General features: G+C 41.1%; 1 protein-coding gene and 1 pseudogene across 2 annotated transcripts in view; one reads left to right on the top strand and one right to left on the bottom strand.

Moving 5' to 3' along the window:
• Positions 1–10,542, top strand: part of SDHA (succinate dehydrogenase complex flavoprotein subunit A) — a 30,763-nt gene extending 20,221 nt beyond the window's left edge. For both annotated transcript variants that reach the window (XM_090276279.1, XM_090276278.1), the window contains exons 12-15: positions 6,540–6,651; positions 6,760–6,890; positions 8,890–9,003; positions 10,215–10,542. In XM_090276279.1, coding sequence (XP_090132405.1) covers positions 6,540–6,651; positions 6,760–6,890; positions 8,890–9,003; positions 10,215–10,301 — 444 coding nt within the window. In that variant the 3' untranslated portion in view covers positions 10,302–10,542. The remainder of the gene's footprint in view (positions 1–6,539; positions 6,652–6,759; positions 6,891–8,889; positions 9,004–10,214) is intronic.
• On the bottom strand, positions 1,937–3,486 carry LOC150008381 (elongation factor 1-alpha 1 pseudogene; annotated as a pseudogene).
• Positions 10,543–17,226: the final 6,684 nt, after the last annotated feature.

Here is a 17,226-nt window from a genome sequence, read left to right as displayed (position 1 = left end):
AAACTTCCTCTAAGATTAGGATCAAGAGAAGGATGCTCACTGTCACCACTTTTATTCAACATAATATTGGAAGTTCTAGTCAAAGCTATTAGGCAAGAAAAAAACTAAAATGTACCCAAATTAGAAAAGAAGAAGTAAAACTGTCACTATTTGCAGATGACATGATAATGTATATAGAGAACTCTAAAGATTCCACCAAAAAACAACTAGAACTAATAAATGAAGTCATTAAAGTTGCAGGAGACAAAAATCAACATACAGAAATCTGTGGCATTTCTATGTACTGATAATAAACTGCCAGAGAAATTAAGAAAACAGTCCTGTGGGTGTGTGGAGGGGAGGGTGGCCTTCCCACATGGGGAAGGATCATGCAGACTCCAGGTCAGTTGGCTGTTCCTGGACAACGGCATGCTTGGTTTAACCGGCTGGCATCCTTGTTGTATTCTGGGAGCAACAGATTTGGCAACAGGGCTTAAAAGGCATAATTCAATCCATAACCACTAGATGACAAAAGGCAGGGATTAATTTTTCATTGTCCCACGTTAGGGGGGAAAAAAAGGCTTCTTTGGAGGAAGGTGTGCAAGACACGTCACATCTGTCCAAAGCCCTTTTGCCCACTCTACCTAGTTTGGGTTGAGGGGAATATTTTAGGTTTCCCCCCCTCTCAGACCTCTGGGCCCTTTCTCTCTGAGCCATTAGAATAGAAAAGAGAAACCAGTTTTAAAGTGAAGCCCACAGACACCCCATACTTCACCAACCCAGCCACTTAGTTCAGCCAAACCATTGAGTCTCAAGAGGCAGCGATGCAGACAGGATTAAGTGAGGGCTATACATACAGACAATCACTCAGGCATTGAGATCATAGGCTTATGCCCTATGAAAACAGAACACACATGTTAATTTACGCAACATAACCCACAAACCAGTCTCTAAATCTGCAAGACTGTCTTACTGGAAAGACATCCAGTTGCAAGGCATTTGACATTCTTCTTGCCTGTAAATTAAGCATCTCTGATGATGTCACAGACCTAGTTTAACTTTCAAATGAAAACAAACTTTAAAGATAGTTAGCTGCACTAGTTTATAGTCTACCACTGAGCATTGTGATTTTCCTTGAATCATGATTTTTCTCCTTAAGATTACCCTCCTTGTCATTAAAAGGACTGCATTAAGTCCAGTTTTAATTTATCCTGTTCTTTTGCATAAATACAACAAGAGCAGCAAATGATCTCATATGATCTTTTTTTTTTTCAACTTCCAGCATCATTTATTTTTCCTAGAATCTGGATACAATTTACTGTAGCAAGACAGTACTCAATACTATTTAAGCCTCATTTTAGGTTCTTTTAAACTATCTCAGCATTTGTAAACGTGAATTCACATTTCAGTAAAGATGGAAACTAAAATCAGACATAAATGTACTCAATATTGATGTTAACTACAATTCTTTTATATGTAACACGTGGACTTTAATATAGCAGAATTTGGCCTTTATAAACTAGCTTACACGTAAACAGTTACTTTATTTGTCCTAATCTATTTAGTGTTGCACCAGAGCCCCCCCCCACCCCCAACTCTATATAAATAGATTTCTCCTGTAAGGACAAGTGAAAAAGTCCCCGCCCAGAAAAAAAAAAAAAAAAAAGCTAACAGAATTACCCTAAATTATCAGCAGATATAACACCAGAAACATATGAGCTACTCTTAAGTCTTTTAACCTAAGTAATATAAAAGTTACAGTGTTGACCAAAAGAACACACAGGTTTCTCATTAAACTTTGTTTTAATGGGTCTCAAAAATTCTGTGACAGATTTTGGTCAAGTTGTTTCCATTAAAAAGTACTGATTTTAAAAACTAATAACTTAACTGCCACACACACAAAAAAACCCAAATGGTCCACAAAATTCTCCTTTCCTTCTGAAGGTTTTACGATGCATTGTAATCATTAACCAGTCCTTTACTATTAAACTTAAATGGCCAATTGAGACAAACAGTTCTGAGACCGTTCTTCCACCACTGATTAAGACTGGGGTGACAGGTGTTGGGGATATTATTCATTCAGCCTTCTGAGCTTTCTAGGCAGACTTAGTGACTTTGCCAGCTCCAGCTGCCTTCTTGTCCACTGCTTTGATGACACCCACAGCAACTGTCTGTCTCATGTCACGAACAGCAAAGTGGCCCAGAGGAGGATAGTCAGAGAAGCTCTCAACACACATGGGCTTGCCAGGAACCATATCAACGATGGCAGCATCACCAGATTTCAAAAACTTTGGGCCATCTTCCAGCTTTTTCCCAGAACGAGGATCAATCTTCTCCTTCAGCTCAGCAAATTTGCAAGCAATATGGGCTGTGTGACAATCCAGAACAGGAGCATATCCAGCACTGATTTGGCCTGGATGGTTCAGGATAATCACCTGAGCTGTGAAGCCAGCTGCTTCCATTGGTGGGTCATTTTTGCTGTCACCAGCCACATTGCCACGACAAACATCTTTGACAGACACGTTCTTGACATTGAAGCCCACATTGTCCCCAGGAAGAGCTTCACTCAAAGCTTCATGGTGCATTTCAACAGACTTTACTTCAGTTGTAACATTGACTGGAGCAAAGGTGACCACCATGCTGGGTTTGAGAACACCAGTCTCCACTCGACCCACAGGGACAGTACCAATACCACCAATTTTATAGACATCCTGGAGGGGCAGACGCAGAGGCTTGTCAGTTGGACGAGTTGGTGGCAGGATGCAATCCAGAGCTTCAAGCAGTGTGGTTCCACTGGCATTGCCATCTTTACGGGTGACTTTCCATCCCTTAAACCAAGGCATGTTAGCACTTGGCTCCAGCATGTTGTCGCCATTCCAACCAGAAATTGGCACGAATGCTACTGTGTCAGGGTTGTAGCCAATTTTCTTAATGTAGGTGCTGACTTCTTTAACAATTTCCTCGTATCTCTTCTGGCTGTAGGGTGGCTCAGTGGAATCCATTTTGTTAACACCAACAATTAGCTGTTTCACACCCAGTGTGTAAGCCAGAAGGGCATGCTCACGGGTCTGCCCATTCTTGGAGATACCTGCTTCAAATTCACCAACACCAGCAGCAACAATCAGGACAGCACAGTCAGCCTGAGATGTGCCTGTAATCATGTTTTTGATAAAGTCTCTGTGTCCTGGGGCATCGATGATGGTCACATAATACTTGCTGGTCTCAAATTTCCACAGGGAGATATCAATGGTGATACCACGCTCACGTTCAGCTTTAAGTTTATCCAAGACCCAGGCATACTTGAAGGAGCCCTTGCCCATCTCAGCGGCCTCCTTCTCAAATTTTTCAATGGTTCTTTTGTCGATCCCACCACATTTGTAGATCAGATGGCCAGTAGTGGTAGACTTGCCGGAATCTACGTGTCCAATGACCACAATGTTGATGTGAGTCTTTTCCTTTCCCATTTTGGCTTTGATTTAGTAGTGTTGGTTTTCGCGACACCTGTGTTCTGGCGGCAAACCCGTTGCGAAAAAGAAGCCTCATATGATCTTGACATCTGCTTTGCTGGAACTTACACAAGGAACCTTTAGGATGACTTTCAGTCTGCCCTTCAGGACACAAGAGCTGAGCCACATACCTGCCATTCAGCCTTGCCTGTAAACACCTGTCTTTTCCAAGTCATTTGGGTTTTCCATTGTGCCTTAAGATACCTTAAGGTTGCAGGCCAGGGCCCCAGTCATGAACGTGAGAGAGGCAACCACACATTGATGTCCTTCTCCCTCTCTTTCTCCTTCCCTTCTCCCCTCTTTGAAAATAAATAAATAAAGTCTTAAAAAAAAAAGAATAGTAGAAAAGGAGATAGGGCAATGAAGGTGATAAGAGAGGAAGGGTCTGGGAAGGAAGAAAAAGTGAAGAGAAAGGAGGAAAACATAGGTGACTATAGTTGATAACACTAGATTGTATAATAAACTTTGCTAAGAGATAGAACTTAAATGTTATCACAAAAAAAGGTAAATAAGTGATGTGATGAATGTGTTAATTGAGATCATTTAACAATGTATATGTATCAAGTCATCATGCTGTACACTTTAAATATTTTACAATTATATTTGTCAGTGATACCTCAGTAAAGTTATAAAAAGAGAAAGGAAGAACATGCTAAGCAAATCCAGTAAATAAAAATCTATGCTGGACAACTTAAAAAAAAAAAAAAGAAAACGTTCCCATTTATATTTGCATCCAAGGGAATAAAATAAGTAGGAATAAATGTAACCAAGGAAGTGAAAAACCTCTATACTGAAAAATATAACACATTGATTAAAGAAATTAAAGAAGACACAAATAAATGGAAAGAGATTTTGTGTTCATAGATAGTAAGAATTAATATTGTTAAAATGTCCATACTGCTGAAAGCAATCTACAAATTCAGTGTAATTCCTGTCAAAATTCCAATGCCATTTTTTACATAAATCCTAAAATTTGTATGGAATCCACAAAAGACCCTGAATAGCCACAGTAATCTTGAAAAGGAAGAACAAAGCTGGAGGTATCACACTCTATGCTTTCAAACTATATTACAAAGCTCTAGTAATAAAAGTAGTAGGTATGGTATTGGCATAAAAACAAATGTATAGGTCAGTGGAATGGAATAGTTGAATAAGCCATGTATATCTGGTCAGTGAATTTATGACAACAGAGCCGAGAATGTACAATAGGGAAAGCACAGACTCTTCAATAATAGAGTTGGGAAAATTGGACATCCATAAGCAAAAGAATGAAACTGGACCACTGTCTTACACTCTACACAAAACTTAACTCAAAATGAATTAAAGACTTGAATGTAAGACTTGAAACCATAAAGCTAAAAGAAAACAGGGAGTGAGCTTCTTGACATCAATCTTAGCTATGATTTGGGGATATGACAGCAGAAGCAAAGGCAACTGAAGCATAAATGAACAAGTGGGACGACATCAAACTAGAGAGCTTCTGCACAGCAAAGCAACCCATCAGCAAGATGAGAAGGCAGCCTATGGAATGGGAGAATAATGGCCAATCATATGTCTAATAAGGGACTAATACACAAATATATAAAGAATTCATATAATTTAATAGCAAAAAAATCTGATTTAAAAATGGGCAGAGGATCTTAATAGACACTTTTCCAAAGAAGATATATGAATGGTCTACAGATACAAGAAAAGATGCTCAACACTATAATCATCAGGGAAATAGAAGTAAAAACCAGTGCAATATTACCTCACACAATTGTGAAGTCATGAAAACTATGACAGATAAATGGATAAAGATGAAACACATATATACAGTGGAATACTATTCAGCCATAAAAAAAGTTCTGCCATGTACAACAACATGGATGAACCTGGAGGGTATTATGCTAAGTGAAATAAGTCAGAGAAAGACAGTTACCATACACTTTTATACGAGGTCTGTCTGGAAAAAGTCCAGCCATTGTTAATATAACAAGACCAGTTTGCATGACATTGATGTAACCTGCAAGCCAAGGAGAGTGCACTGGAAAGCCTATGCATGAATGACAACTTCACTGTACTAGTCAGTAGGGGAGGTAGACGCCACTGAGTGGGCATCTGTACTGTGTGGCTGTCACATTCAAAATGATTGAGTGAGTAGAGCAATGAATCTGCATCCAGTTTTGCGTTAAGCTTGAACATTCCTTCTTGGAAACTATTCGGATGATTGAAGAGGCTGCAGCTGTGGGCAACTGGTGATTGGCATCTTCATCACGACAACGTACCCACTCATGCATCATGTCTGGTGCAGCGTTTTTTGGTGAAACATCAAATAATCCAGGTGACTCAGCCCCCCTACAGCCCAGATTTGCTGCCCTGTAACTTCTGGCCTTTCCCAAAACTAAAATCACCTTTGAAAGGGAAGAGATTTCAGACCATTGATGAGGTTCAGGAAAATACAACAGGGCAGCTGATGGTGATTGGGAGAACTGTGTGAGGTCCTAAGGTGCCTACTTTGAAGGGGACTGAGGTGTCATTGTCCTGTGTACAATGTTTCTTGTATCTTCTTCAATAAATGTCTCTTTTTAATATTACGTGGCTGGATACTTTCTGGACAGACCTGGTATGTGGAATCTTAAAACACACACACACACACACACACACACACACACACACACACACACACACACACACACACACACACACACACACACAAACTGAGCTCATAGGTACAGAGAACAGATTGGTGGTTGCCAGAGGTAGGGAGTGAGCAAAATGAGTGAAGTGGGTCAAAGAAATATGTCCTGGGGATATAATGTACATCATGGTGACTACAGTTAATAATACTGTATTGCATATTCGAAAATTGCTGAATATCTCACAAACAAAAAAGAACACTTCATTTTAAAATTTAGAGTAATAAACACAGTTTGAATCTCCTAGTTTTTCTATGTAATTTACATAAGTATTTACAATAAATTAAATATATAAGAGGAAATATGAAGGTTCAGCAGTTTTTGATATGGCTTCTTTTTGTGGATAAAAGTTTTCCAATGATGCTTTGTGTTACAGTCAATGCAAAATCATGCAGCAGTGTTCCGTCTGGGCAGCGTGTTACAGGAGGGCTGTGAGAAAATCAGCCAGCTCTATGGAGAACTAAAGCATGTGAAGACCTTTGACAGAGGTGAGCAGTTCCTAGGCCCCTGCACCCAGTTGGGGTGCAGGATGTCCTAGTCAGCGAAGACTTAGCCCCAACCTGCCCATCACTCACGGGTGCCTTGTGTGTCCTCAGGAATGGTCTGGAACACAGACTTAGTGGAGACCTTGGAGCTGCAGAACCTGCTGCTCTGCGCACTTCAGACCATTTATGGAGCAGAGGCAAGGAAGGAGTCACGTGGTGCTCACGCCCGGGAAGATTTCAAGGTGCGCTTTTGTGACACACTCGTGTGCACCGGTGTCCTCCCCATGGGCATCCCTCAGTCCCTAACAGACCCTGCAACTTTTCCACATTTTACTCCATTTTGAGTAAATTGAGAAAAGTATATTGAGCAACATGCTTTCCTTTAACCTCCTGGTAACTTTTATACCTGTGTTCTCACTGTACTTGAACCACAGAACTTTCTTCTGGCTTTGGGTCATCATCTCCTGCTGCCAACAGTGGCATCTCTAAGCACAGTGTACTTTCCTCTCTAGGGTGAAGGTTAGCCTGCAGCCTGAGTACTGTTGCCAGAAAATGCTACCTTAGTGATTTAAAATGATGAGTAAGTCATCATTTTGGGCCTGTGATTATGGGTCCTCATCTTGGGGCCACTGTTTTTTTAAAGGAGCTGATTTTTATGTAGAGCACGCTTGTCAGATTGGCCAGGAAAGAGCTTATGAGAGCAAAAAGTCATGGACAGGGGAGCTTGGGGCAAATACCAGTTAAGGATAAATGACCTCAGCAAGCCCTGGGCCACTTTCCCCACCCGGACAGACACAGAGTCTGGTCCAGGGCAGTGTTTGGGTTGCTGACAGCCTTACTGGTCTACCAGACAGGAAGAGCGGGGTACTGGCTAAGCTAGAGGGTCTTGATTTACTCTGAAATTTTATTAATTGATCCTCAACCAATTGAGGCTGGACTAGATTTGCTGTTTACTTGATGTGAAGGAAGAGATTGGCAAGCACATTTGTCATGTGTATGGAAGGACTGGAAGCTTCTCTCTTGTTTGGCAGTTCTTGTGGTTGCAACAAAGACTTCATTTCATTGTCAGATAGCATGTAGAACCGCTCACCCTAGGAGAGCACGTCCCATCCTTGCAGGTTTAGAGGAGAATGTGCTGTGACTCGCTTGCCTCTAGGTAAAAGGTCTTGCTTCTGCCCACTCCCACGCTTGCCTCACTGCAGAAATAGCAAGGGTTTAGGTCTTTTGGTTTTTATTTGAAGAGGCTCTTGTATGACTTAATTATTACCATGTGCAAGTTACTCTTTAAAGCATTCAGCTTCTCTTTAAGAGATTTTGAAAATTTTAATATATGGTCAAATCTCAGTCCTTGAACATCTCCCATCTCAAACACTTTGGTTACCTACCAAGTTTTTCATGGGAAAAAGTCTCGGATGTTGAACAAAACTTCGGTTCTCGACCCGACAACTCATTCATGCTAATACCTATATGATCAGTCATGCATCTCTCAGGTGACAAAGGAGAGAATGTGCGAGCATAGGTATGATTCGGTTTTCAAATAAATTGCTTCCTGAACAGCCTTCTGGAATGAATGAAGTTTGAGAACCAAGGTTCCACTGTAATTGCTAAGATTGAAGCATTTAAATAAAAAAGGCTGAAGAAGTTGAAATCTCCCAGAATACAGAACAAAAAGACAAAGTATTTGATAAACTTTTTAGTGCATAAAAGCACATAGATGAAACTTAGGACCCTCCCTGCCTCTACAAACCTATCGCCCAGCTGTGTGGCTTGACCTCAGGAGTCCTGACCTCATTAGGACTTTGGCTGTGGTGGAAATGGGCTGAGTAAAAGCGTGGGATGCTGGGATAGGCTGGTACAGAGTGAGGGGCTTACCAGTAACTGCAGAGGCTGATGACTGGCATGTCATGGTTCTCTGTTCCCCTGCGTCTGGTACTTAGTTGCACCCTGCTGCAGGCCATGTGTTCTTTTAAGTGAGATGTACACAACTGGGGTTTTATTAGGAATTACAGAGGGGCAGACATGGGTTGGCAAATGGATTGGGAAGGTCCTGCTCTGAACAAGGTATGCTTAGCACAATGGGACCTCCTTGTTGAGGGGATGTGGGAGTTCATATCAGACCAGTCTCTCATGTATCAGTTTAATGAGTTTGCAGGTTTTGTGGTTATATTGCTGTCAGAGTAATGAGAAATTTGAAATGTAATTGTTGATGGTGTTTTCTGAAATTTACTTTCTCGGCCTTAGGAGCGGATTGATGAGTATGATTATTCCAAGCCCATCCAGGGGCAGCAAAAGAAGCCATTTGAGCAGCACTGGAGGAAGCACACCCTTTCCTATGTTGATATCAAGACTGGAAAGGTAGGTGGGGAACATGGTTTGATCACATATGCACTGACACATGCGTTTGATGAACTGGGAGAAGCACCATGGATTTAAATTGACTGCTGATAGTTTTGAGACACTGCTGAAAAAGACACTGTTAGTCAGGCTGCTGCCTGGAAACAGAATCCAGCATGTGTGGGTAGTTCAGAAGGGCTGGCTCTCTAAAGCATTGGCGGTGGGCAGGGAGTGAGCACCCAAGGCCTGGTGGCAGGATCTAAAATGGTGATCCCGGATCGTATGGAGAGTGGGGGGTGGGACAGGAAAACTCCCCTTTCTCCCTCCTCTCCCATTGGCTAGACCACCTGGAAGCAGCCTCAGGGAAACCCAGGGGACGCATGGAGCAAGCAGAGAAGGGGTGGGGTAGGCAGGTTCTAGGCCAGCTGAAATTGCAACAGTGGCTCCTGGTTTTACCCATTGGGCATTTTTGCTGCGTGTTAAGATTCAGAAATAATTGAAGTGTTTACTCTTAAGCTTTTCATAACTTATAAGGATAGTCTTGATCCTTTATCGGGGTCTATAGAAATTAAGTTGTGTTCTGTGGTCATCACTTTATAGAGTTTAATCCGGGCAGTCTGTCATTTTCATAATTTTTCATGAAGGCTATTTTCTGACTGTATAGGAAGAAGGCGGACTTCCCTCTCTCAGTACAACCCTGTTTTTAGCACTATTTGGGGGTTTTGATGATTATAAAAGAAATACATGCTCATATTAGAAAGTATAGAAGGTACAAAAAGAATAAAGAAAATTAACATTTATAAGCTCACCAATTAGAAATATCCTTTATTGGCATTTTGAAATATTTCTTTTGTGTATATTCTTTTCCTTTGTGTGTGTATACAGACACTCAATTACAAGTAGAAAAAAATGGAAGTAAACACAGTATAAAGGTAGTTCAAGTATGACAATATATACAGGGTTTTACCTACTTTTTGAGCATTTTTATAAAACAGCAAGAATTTTGTGGTCATTTTAGTTGCTGTGTTCTACTACGTGGCTAGTCGCCCGCTGTGCATTGAGATCACTTTCAAGTTTGTTGTTGAGAAATATTCCACTGAATACCTTTGTTTTTAAGTGCCTGTATATTTGTCTGCAAATTTACTTTTATAGTTAATTTTTCAGAAAAGCTTAAGACTGTTGTTGTTAGTACATCTTTGTGCCCCAACTTACCACTGACTCTTCTGTTTAAGGTCTCGCTGGAATACAGACCTGTAATCGACAAAACGTTGAACGAGTCCGACTGCGCCACAGTGCCCCCAGCCATTCGCTCCTACTGATGAGCCTGGAGTTGCCCTGCTTTTGTAATTATGTATAATAGTTCACATGTTCAAAGCGTAACTGTATTAAAAATCTCTACTGTAGTGAACAAGGAGTGCCATCTCGGTAGAGATCGTGTACCCAGTGGCCAGCAGCTTGCCAGTAATTAAAGCCAAAAGTGTTAAGCTTACATTTATCACTTGCTTCATTCTTGTGAAATAATAAAAGTTGGCAGGATTCTTAAATAAAAAATCAATTGCAGACTGGCTTTAGGCATATTTGTTGACAACTGATGTGGATGTACATGGATTTCTTGCTTCCCCACTTTCACGAACATTTCCTCCTTGTTCTTAATAAACAGATGGTTTCATATGTGAACATGTGTCCTAATAACCAAATACTAAATGAAACTGGTGTGGATTTAAATGGATTTCTCCCCTCCCCATTTCCTTTCAGGTGCTGCTAGGGGTCACCTCCACGTCCTTGTCTCAGTGTCAGCTTCTGTGGTGGAATCCAACGAGGCAATTATGTTCATTCAGATTCTATTTTTTAGTTTTAGAGATGGTCATAGAGTTTTTTTTTAATTTATAAATATGTTGAATATGTACATGATTTCAAAGTCTGTTGTATTCAGAGCTCACCTCCTTAATTGTCTCTGTGCCTTCTCGCCACCCCCTAGAACATCACTTAATTTTTCTAATGAGCTAAGAAGAAAAGAAAGCAAACATATTTGTATTATATGAACTATATATCCTGGGGCTGGTTATTCCTTATCATCAGTGGAGTCTCTCTCATTCCTTCTGCAGCTTCATAGTACTCCACTGCTGAATGGACCTTATCCCCTAGTGTAGACATTTGTGCTGTTTCCAGTATTACAGATGCCACAATGAATAACTTTGTGTGTTAAGTCATTTTCTTTGCCAGTTTCTTTGAGGTGGAGTCCTACATATAGGATTGCTGGGTCATCTTTTGTCAGATGTTACCAAACCCTCTTTCCCACCAGCAAGTATGAGAGTCTGCTTTGCAAAGAAGGTGTGATGGCAAGCTTCTAGGTGTTTACCACTCACAGAATGAGAAATTTTATCTTAGTATAGCTTTTCCTTCTTTTTTTTTTTTTTTTATTGTCGTCGTTAGCATTGTTAACATTTTTTTGAGGTATATTTGGCAGGAGATAATAAACGTATTCAGCACCCCCAAATACCTATCTCCCCCTTTATCACCACCAGCCCACAGGAAACCCCTGATCCGCTTTCCATTCTTAGATAATATTTTGCATTCTCTACATTTTTTTTTTAAGGTGCTCCCTTCTTATTTTATTTTTAAATTTTTTATTTATTGATTTTAGGGAGAAAGAGAGAAACATCGATTTATTGTTCCACTTATTTAATGCATTCATTGGTTGCTTCTTGTATGTGCCCTGACCAGAGATCAAATCCTCAACGTTGGTATATTGGGACGACACTCTTAATACCCTGAGCTAACCAGTCAGGACTAGGCATTCTCTACGTTTTATATAAGTGGAAACACACAGCATGTGATATTTTATTTGTCTTCTCTTACTCAGCAAGGTAATTCAGATTCATCCGTGCTGCTGAACCAGTAGTTCACAAGCAAGGGGACTGGTCTGTTTCATGGGTTGAGGGATGCATCCAGGGTGTCAGAACTCCTGGCCCTGCTCCATGCCACACTTCTACCACGAGAGAAAGCCCTCAGGCAGAGTTGCGAGTTCTTGGGACAAGAAGCAAGGGGCTGCACAGCTCTGGTGAGTGCTGAGTGACAGCATCAGGTGTCTGCATCCCAACTGCAAATCCAGCTGTGAGCCACACAAAGGGGAACGTTAGGTAGCATGGAGTCTACAACTTTAGTAAACTAGAATCTAACAACAAATAGAGCCACTAACAAGTTCTAAATTTCAATCAGTTATCTCATTATTGGTAGTAAGTTTGGAATTTATCTTTTGAAATGGTGTAGTATAAGTTAAAGCTAATAAGTAATTATGTAATGTTAAAACATTTTTTTTTAAGAAAGGAAACATAGAAAATCAGAGTGCTGAAAACCCTATAATATTAAATTTGGTACAGAAATGTAAGTGTAAATTCATTCTTTTCTTTGTTCTTCTAAAAATTACACGTTTCCTAGCACTGCCCTAGTAGCAGTGGACACTCCAAGCACCTGGATTGGGGCCTGCGTACCATATCCCACTGAAAGAAACCAGGGCTCCTCGAAGAATTGCCAATTCCTGGACTGGGGAAGGAAGTGTGTAAGATGAACCTAAATAGTTTTCTGATTCAGAGAGCCAAGAAACGATCATACATCACTAGGGCCATGTCAGAGCGCATGGGAGCCAGCAAACAATAATGATCGCATCCGATTAAAAGATTGAATATTAAAAACAATGGCTAGCCCTTGCCGGGTAGCTGTTAGAGCATTGGTCCCCAACCTTTTTGGCACCAGGGACCGGTTTCAGGGAAGATAATTTTTCCACGGACCAGGGGTGGGACATGGTTTCGGAAGATAAAAAGCATTACATTCAAGCTCACTTCTTGCTGGGCAGCTCGGTTCCTATGGGCCTGGACAGGTACCATTCTGTGGCCCGAGGTCTGGGGACCCCTGGGTTAGAGAATTGTCCAGATAAACCAAGGTTGTGGGTCAGCTCTCCAGTCAGGGTACATACAAGAAGCAACCAGTGAAAGCATAAATAAATGCAACAACAAATTGATGTGTCTCTCTTTCACCCTAAAATCAATAAATAATAAAAATTTTTAACTGAATATGTAATGATAGTTTAAAAAAAGAAAAACATAATTGATCACTCTTGGAACTCCTAACACTGAAAATGGAAAATTAAAAGAAAATACACAATTCTGCCTTTTCTCTACAAACTGCAATTCAGGATAACCTAGTTGATTAGGGAAAGTTCTTTACAGAGGAATTCCTCAAAATAAATAAGGACTAATAGGATATGAAGATCACCACTTTGCAATCCCTAATACAGTGGTTCTGGAACTTGAGTGTGCTTGATAATCACATTGAGGAATTGTTAAGAAATTCGTGTCCAAGGACCACACTTTGAAGAGCACCTGCATGGAATGATGTGACCCAACAAACATGAAGGAGGTAATTTTCAGAAGAAAACGGAGAAAAAAAACTGATTACTGCAGACAGCTTCATCCCAACCAGTAGACGTAATGAGAAAGTATATGCCTGAGAATTTTGTAAACTACGTGTAAATGTTAATATAGGCTTTCAAGCAACATTTAAGTATTAAGACAATGAATTAAAAGCTGGCACAGCTACCCCTGAAGCACAATAAGTTAACAATAAAAGGGCTGATCAGGATTCAAAGAAATAACTGTCATGGTTTCCTTATGCCTGTCTGCTCCTTCTGAACCAGAAACCTTTGAAATATTTTTTAAGTGTATTTTATTGATTATGTTGTTACAATTGTCCCAATTTCTTTTCCCTTTGCTCCCCTCTGCCTAGTACTCCCTTCCCTCCAGCAATCCCACCCCTCATCCTCCCTTAGTTCATGTCCATGCGTTGTGCGTGTAAGTTCTTTGGTTTCACCATTTCCTATATAACTCGTAACTTCCCCCTGTCTATTCTGTACCTACCAATTATGCTTCTTAGTCCCTGCACCTTTTCCCCATTTACCCCCCGCCCCCCTCCCTGCTGATAATCCTTCAAGTGATCCCCATATCTATGATTCTGTTCCTATTCTGGTTTGCTTAGTTGGATTTTGTTTTTATTTTTTAGGTTTAGTTGCTGATAGTTGTGAGTTTGTGGTCATTTTAATGTTCATAGTTTTGATCCTCTTTTTCTTAAATAAGTCCCTTTAACATTTCATATAATAATGGCTTAGTGATGATGAGCTCCTCTAGCTTTACCTTGTCTGGGAAGCACTTTATCTGCCCTTCCATTCTAAATGATAGCTTTGCTGGATAGAGTAATCTTGGTTGTAGGCCCTTGCTTTTCATCACATTGAATACTTCTTGCCCGTCCCTTCTAGCCTGCAAAGTTTCTTTCGAGAAGTCAGCTGATAGTCTTATAGGCACCCCTTTGTAGGTAACCCTCTGCTTTTCTCTTGCTGCTTTTAAGATTCTCTCCTTATCTTTAACCTTTGGCATTTTATTTATAATGTGTCTTGCTGTGGTCCTCTTTAGGTCTAGCTTGTTTGCGACTCTCTGTGCTTCCTGGACTTGTATGTCTGTTTCCTTCGCCAAATTTGGGAAGTTTTCCTTCATTATTTTTTTACATAAGCTTTCAATTTCTTGCTCTTCCTCTTCTCCTTCTGGCACCCCTATGATTCAGATGTTGGCATGTTTAAAGTTGTCCTAGAGGTTTGTTCCTAAGCCTCTCATTTTTTTCAATTCTTGTTTCCTCATTCTTTACTGGTTGACTTTTTCCTTCCTTATGTTCCAAACTATTGCTCTGAACCCGTTTCCTTTCCTTCACCATTGGTTTTGTGTGGATTTTCCTTCTTTTCATTTAGCCATAGCCTTCACTTCTTCCTTACTGCGTTTGCCGTACTTAAGCATATCTGTCAAGTCTGTGAGCATCTTTATGACCAGTGTTTTGAACTCTACATCTGTTAGGTTGGCTATCTTCTCATTGCTTATTTCTCCCACTGGAACCTGATCTGTTCCCTCTTTTCGGTCATAATTCTCTGTCTCCTCATCTTGATAGGCTCCTGTGTTTGTTTGCCTCTGTCTTAGGTAGAGCTGTCACACCTGTTACATTCGTCGTAAGGGCGGAGCCTTAGGGATTTGTCAGTACCGGTGACTTGTTTCTCCATGTTGTGGCACTCTATGTGGGGGAGGGGTGTGAGAGGGAACAATACCGCTTGCTCAGCACTCGCTCCTTTTCCAGGCACTTCTCCTGCTCCTCATACGGGACTGGCACGCCTCTACCTGTTGTCCAGGCCGCTGTCCCCAGAGTGGATGGGTCTGCAGATGTTCTAAGACCGCAGACTCTGCTAAGAGACTGGCAGTTTCTTCTTCCACCCTAACCCTCACTGGTTTTCAGTCAGGAGCAATGAGGCTTTATTTTTTCCCAGTGCTGGAACTGTGAGCTGTGTGGTCTGCTCTGGTGCTGGGAGCACTCCACAGGTGTCCCTCCATACTTTTTAAAACGTGTAACTGCGCTTTCCACTGACCTGCCACTGCCGCCACTGCTGCTGCTGCTGCCACCACTGCCACTGCCGCTGCTGCCACCACTGCCACTGCCGCCACTGCCACCACCACCACTGTTACCGCCACACTGCTTCCTATCCACACCTCCTACCTGTCTGGATGAGTATTTCTTCTTTATATCTTTGTTTGTGGGACTTCATGCAGTTCGATTTTCTGGAACTTCTGGTTGTCTCTGCTTTTGAGATAGTTGTATTCCTTCTTAGTTGTGGAGGGAGACACAGCGTGCCTCTCTAGGGCTTTATCTTGGCTGGAAGTCTCGAACTATTTTCATGAGTATTCTGAGACCAAGGAAACTACCAATGAGTGGGTAGTTTGGAAATATAAGTTTCTATGGGCCTCCTCTAGTTAAGGAGCCATGGGACAGAATATTTCACACTGGGAAGATTCGTAAAATGTGTTCACAGTTTCTAAATGAACCCACCGGTGTTAGGGGAATTGATGAACCAGACGAGTTTTAAAAAAAGTCAAGATATAAAGAAAATAGAATACTGCCCAAAGAGATGATGTGGATTTCTAATATGGATTAAAAGAACCAAAAGGTAAAATACAGTAAAATATTCAGACTTGCACTGCCATAGCAATAGCCATAAGCACATGGGTAGTCACATTTAAATTAATTAAATAAAATTCAAAATTCCATTCCCAAGCCACCTTGATCCATTTCAAGTGCTGAGTAGCCACACGTGGCAAGTAGCTATCACACTGGACAGCATATGCAAAACAACTATCTTTGCAGAAAGTTCTATTGGCTAATACTAAGGTAGATATTTGCTAGTATCTAAGAAAAGAGGATATATTTGATGAGTTGACCAGTACTCAGTAAGAAGCCTGATGAAAAGTAGTAGGGCATATACTTTCATGCTGAATTCTGACTAGAATATGGTTTGGGGAGGAAGGGGAAGGCTGGGTGTGGTGGGTTTTGTGTGTCCCCTAGAATTATACACCAGGGTCTGTAAAAGGGAAAGAGATTGAAAAAGGAAAGTTTTCCATTGTGTAAATATCACAGTACAGCAGATGAGAAAAGACACAGGTAATCTATTAAGATGCATACAAAAATCAGTCTTTCTTTGTTTAGCATATTTATAGAGAACTGGTCGTATGCCAAAGACAATGACCAAGAGGATGGACCATGGAAAGTGTTAGGAATTCCAGCATCCAGCTAGAACCAATGTTTAGAAAAATTCTAAGTATAATAAAAGAGGCATTTCCCAATTAGCTCAGAGAAATTAGATTAAAAGGAAAGACTGGCCTGAGATTTGATACGTTGTGTGGTAATGTTAATGTACAGAAGAAAGAAGTGTTGCATTTCAGTTTATATCCTCCTCCATCCAGGAGCACCACCTAAATGGAAAGTTTAGAACAGACCTGGTAAGGAGGGAATTGAATCCTGAGATAGGCGAGGAGATAGTGACGGGCACATCAATACTTTAAATGACTGAGTCAGCAGGACCAGAGGCAGGAGATAATCTGTTTCTTTCTGTTGTCAGAAGGCGGTCTCCACTTTGTAACATGGTGACAGGATCCCATGCAACGCTCCTCATCAATGGCAATGACTTCAAGGCTTGGCTGTACCCTAGCAGTGCAGCACAGGTGTGTGACCCAACTGCAGTGCTCACCCTCCTGGAGCCAGAGGTTCCTTAGAGGTGGGGGATGTTTGAAGGGAGGGACTGAACCTGCCTGGTTTGTGAGTGCACCAGGCCAGTCTGGTGACTCCTTTCGAAGTGCATGTGTACATTTATATGAGTATACATGG

Source organism: Furipterus horrens, unplaced genomic scaffold (genome assembly GCF_987537825.1).
Source record: "Furipterus horrens unplaced genomic scaffold, mFurHor1.1.pri manual_scaffold_5, whole genome shotgun sequence".
Classification (NCBI taxonomy): domain Eukaryota; kingdom Metazoa; phylum Chordata; class Mammalia; order Chiroptera; family Furipteridae; genus Furipterus; species Furipterus horrens.
This window is presented reverse-complemented; position numbering and strand designations above follow the sequence as displayed.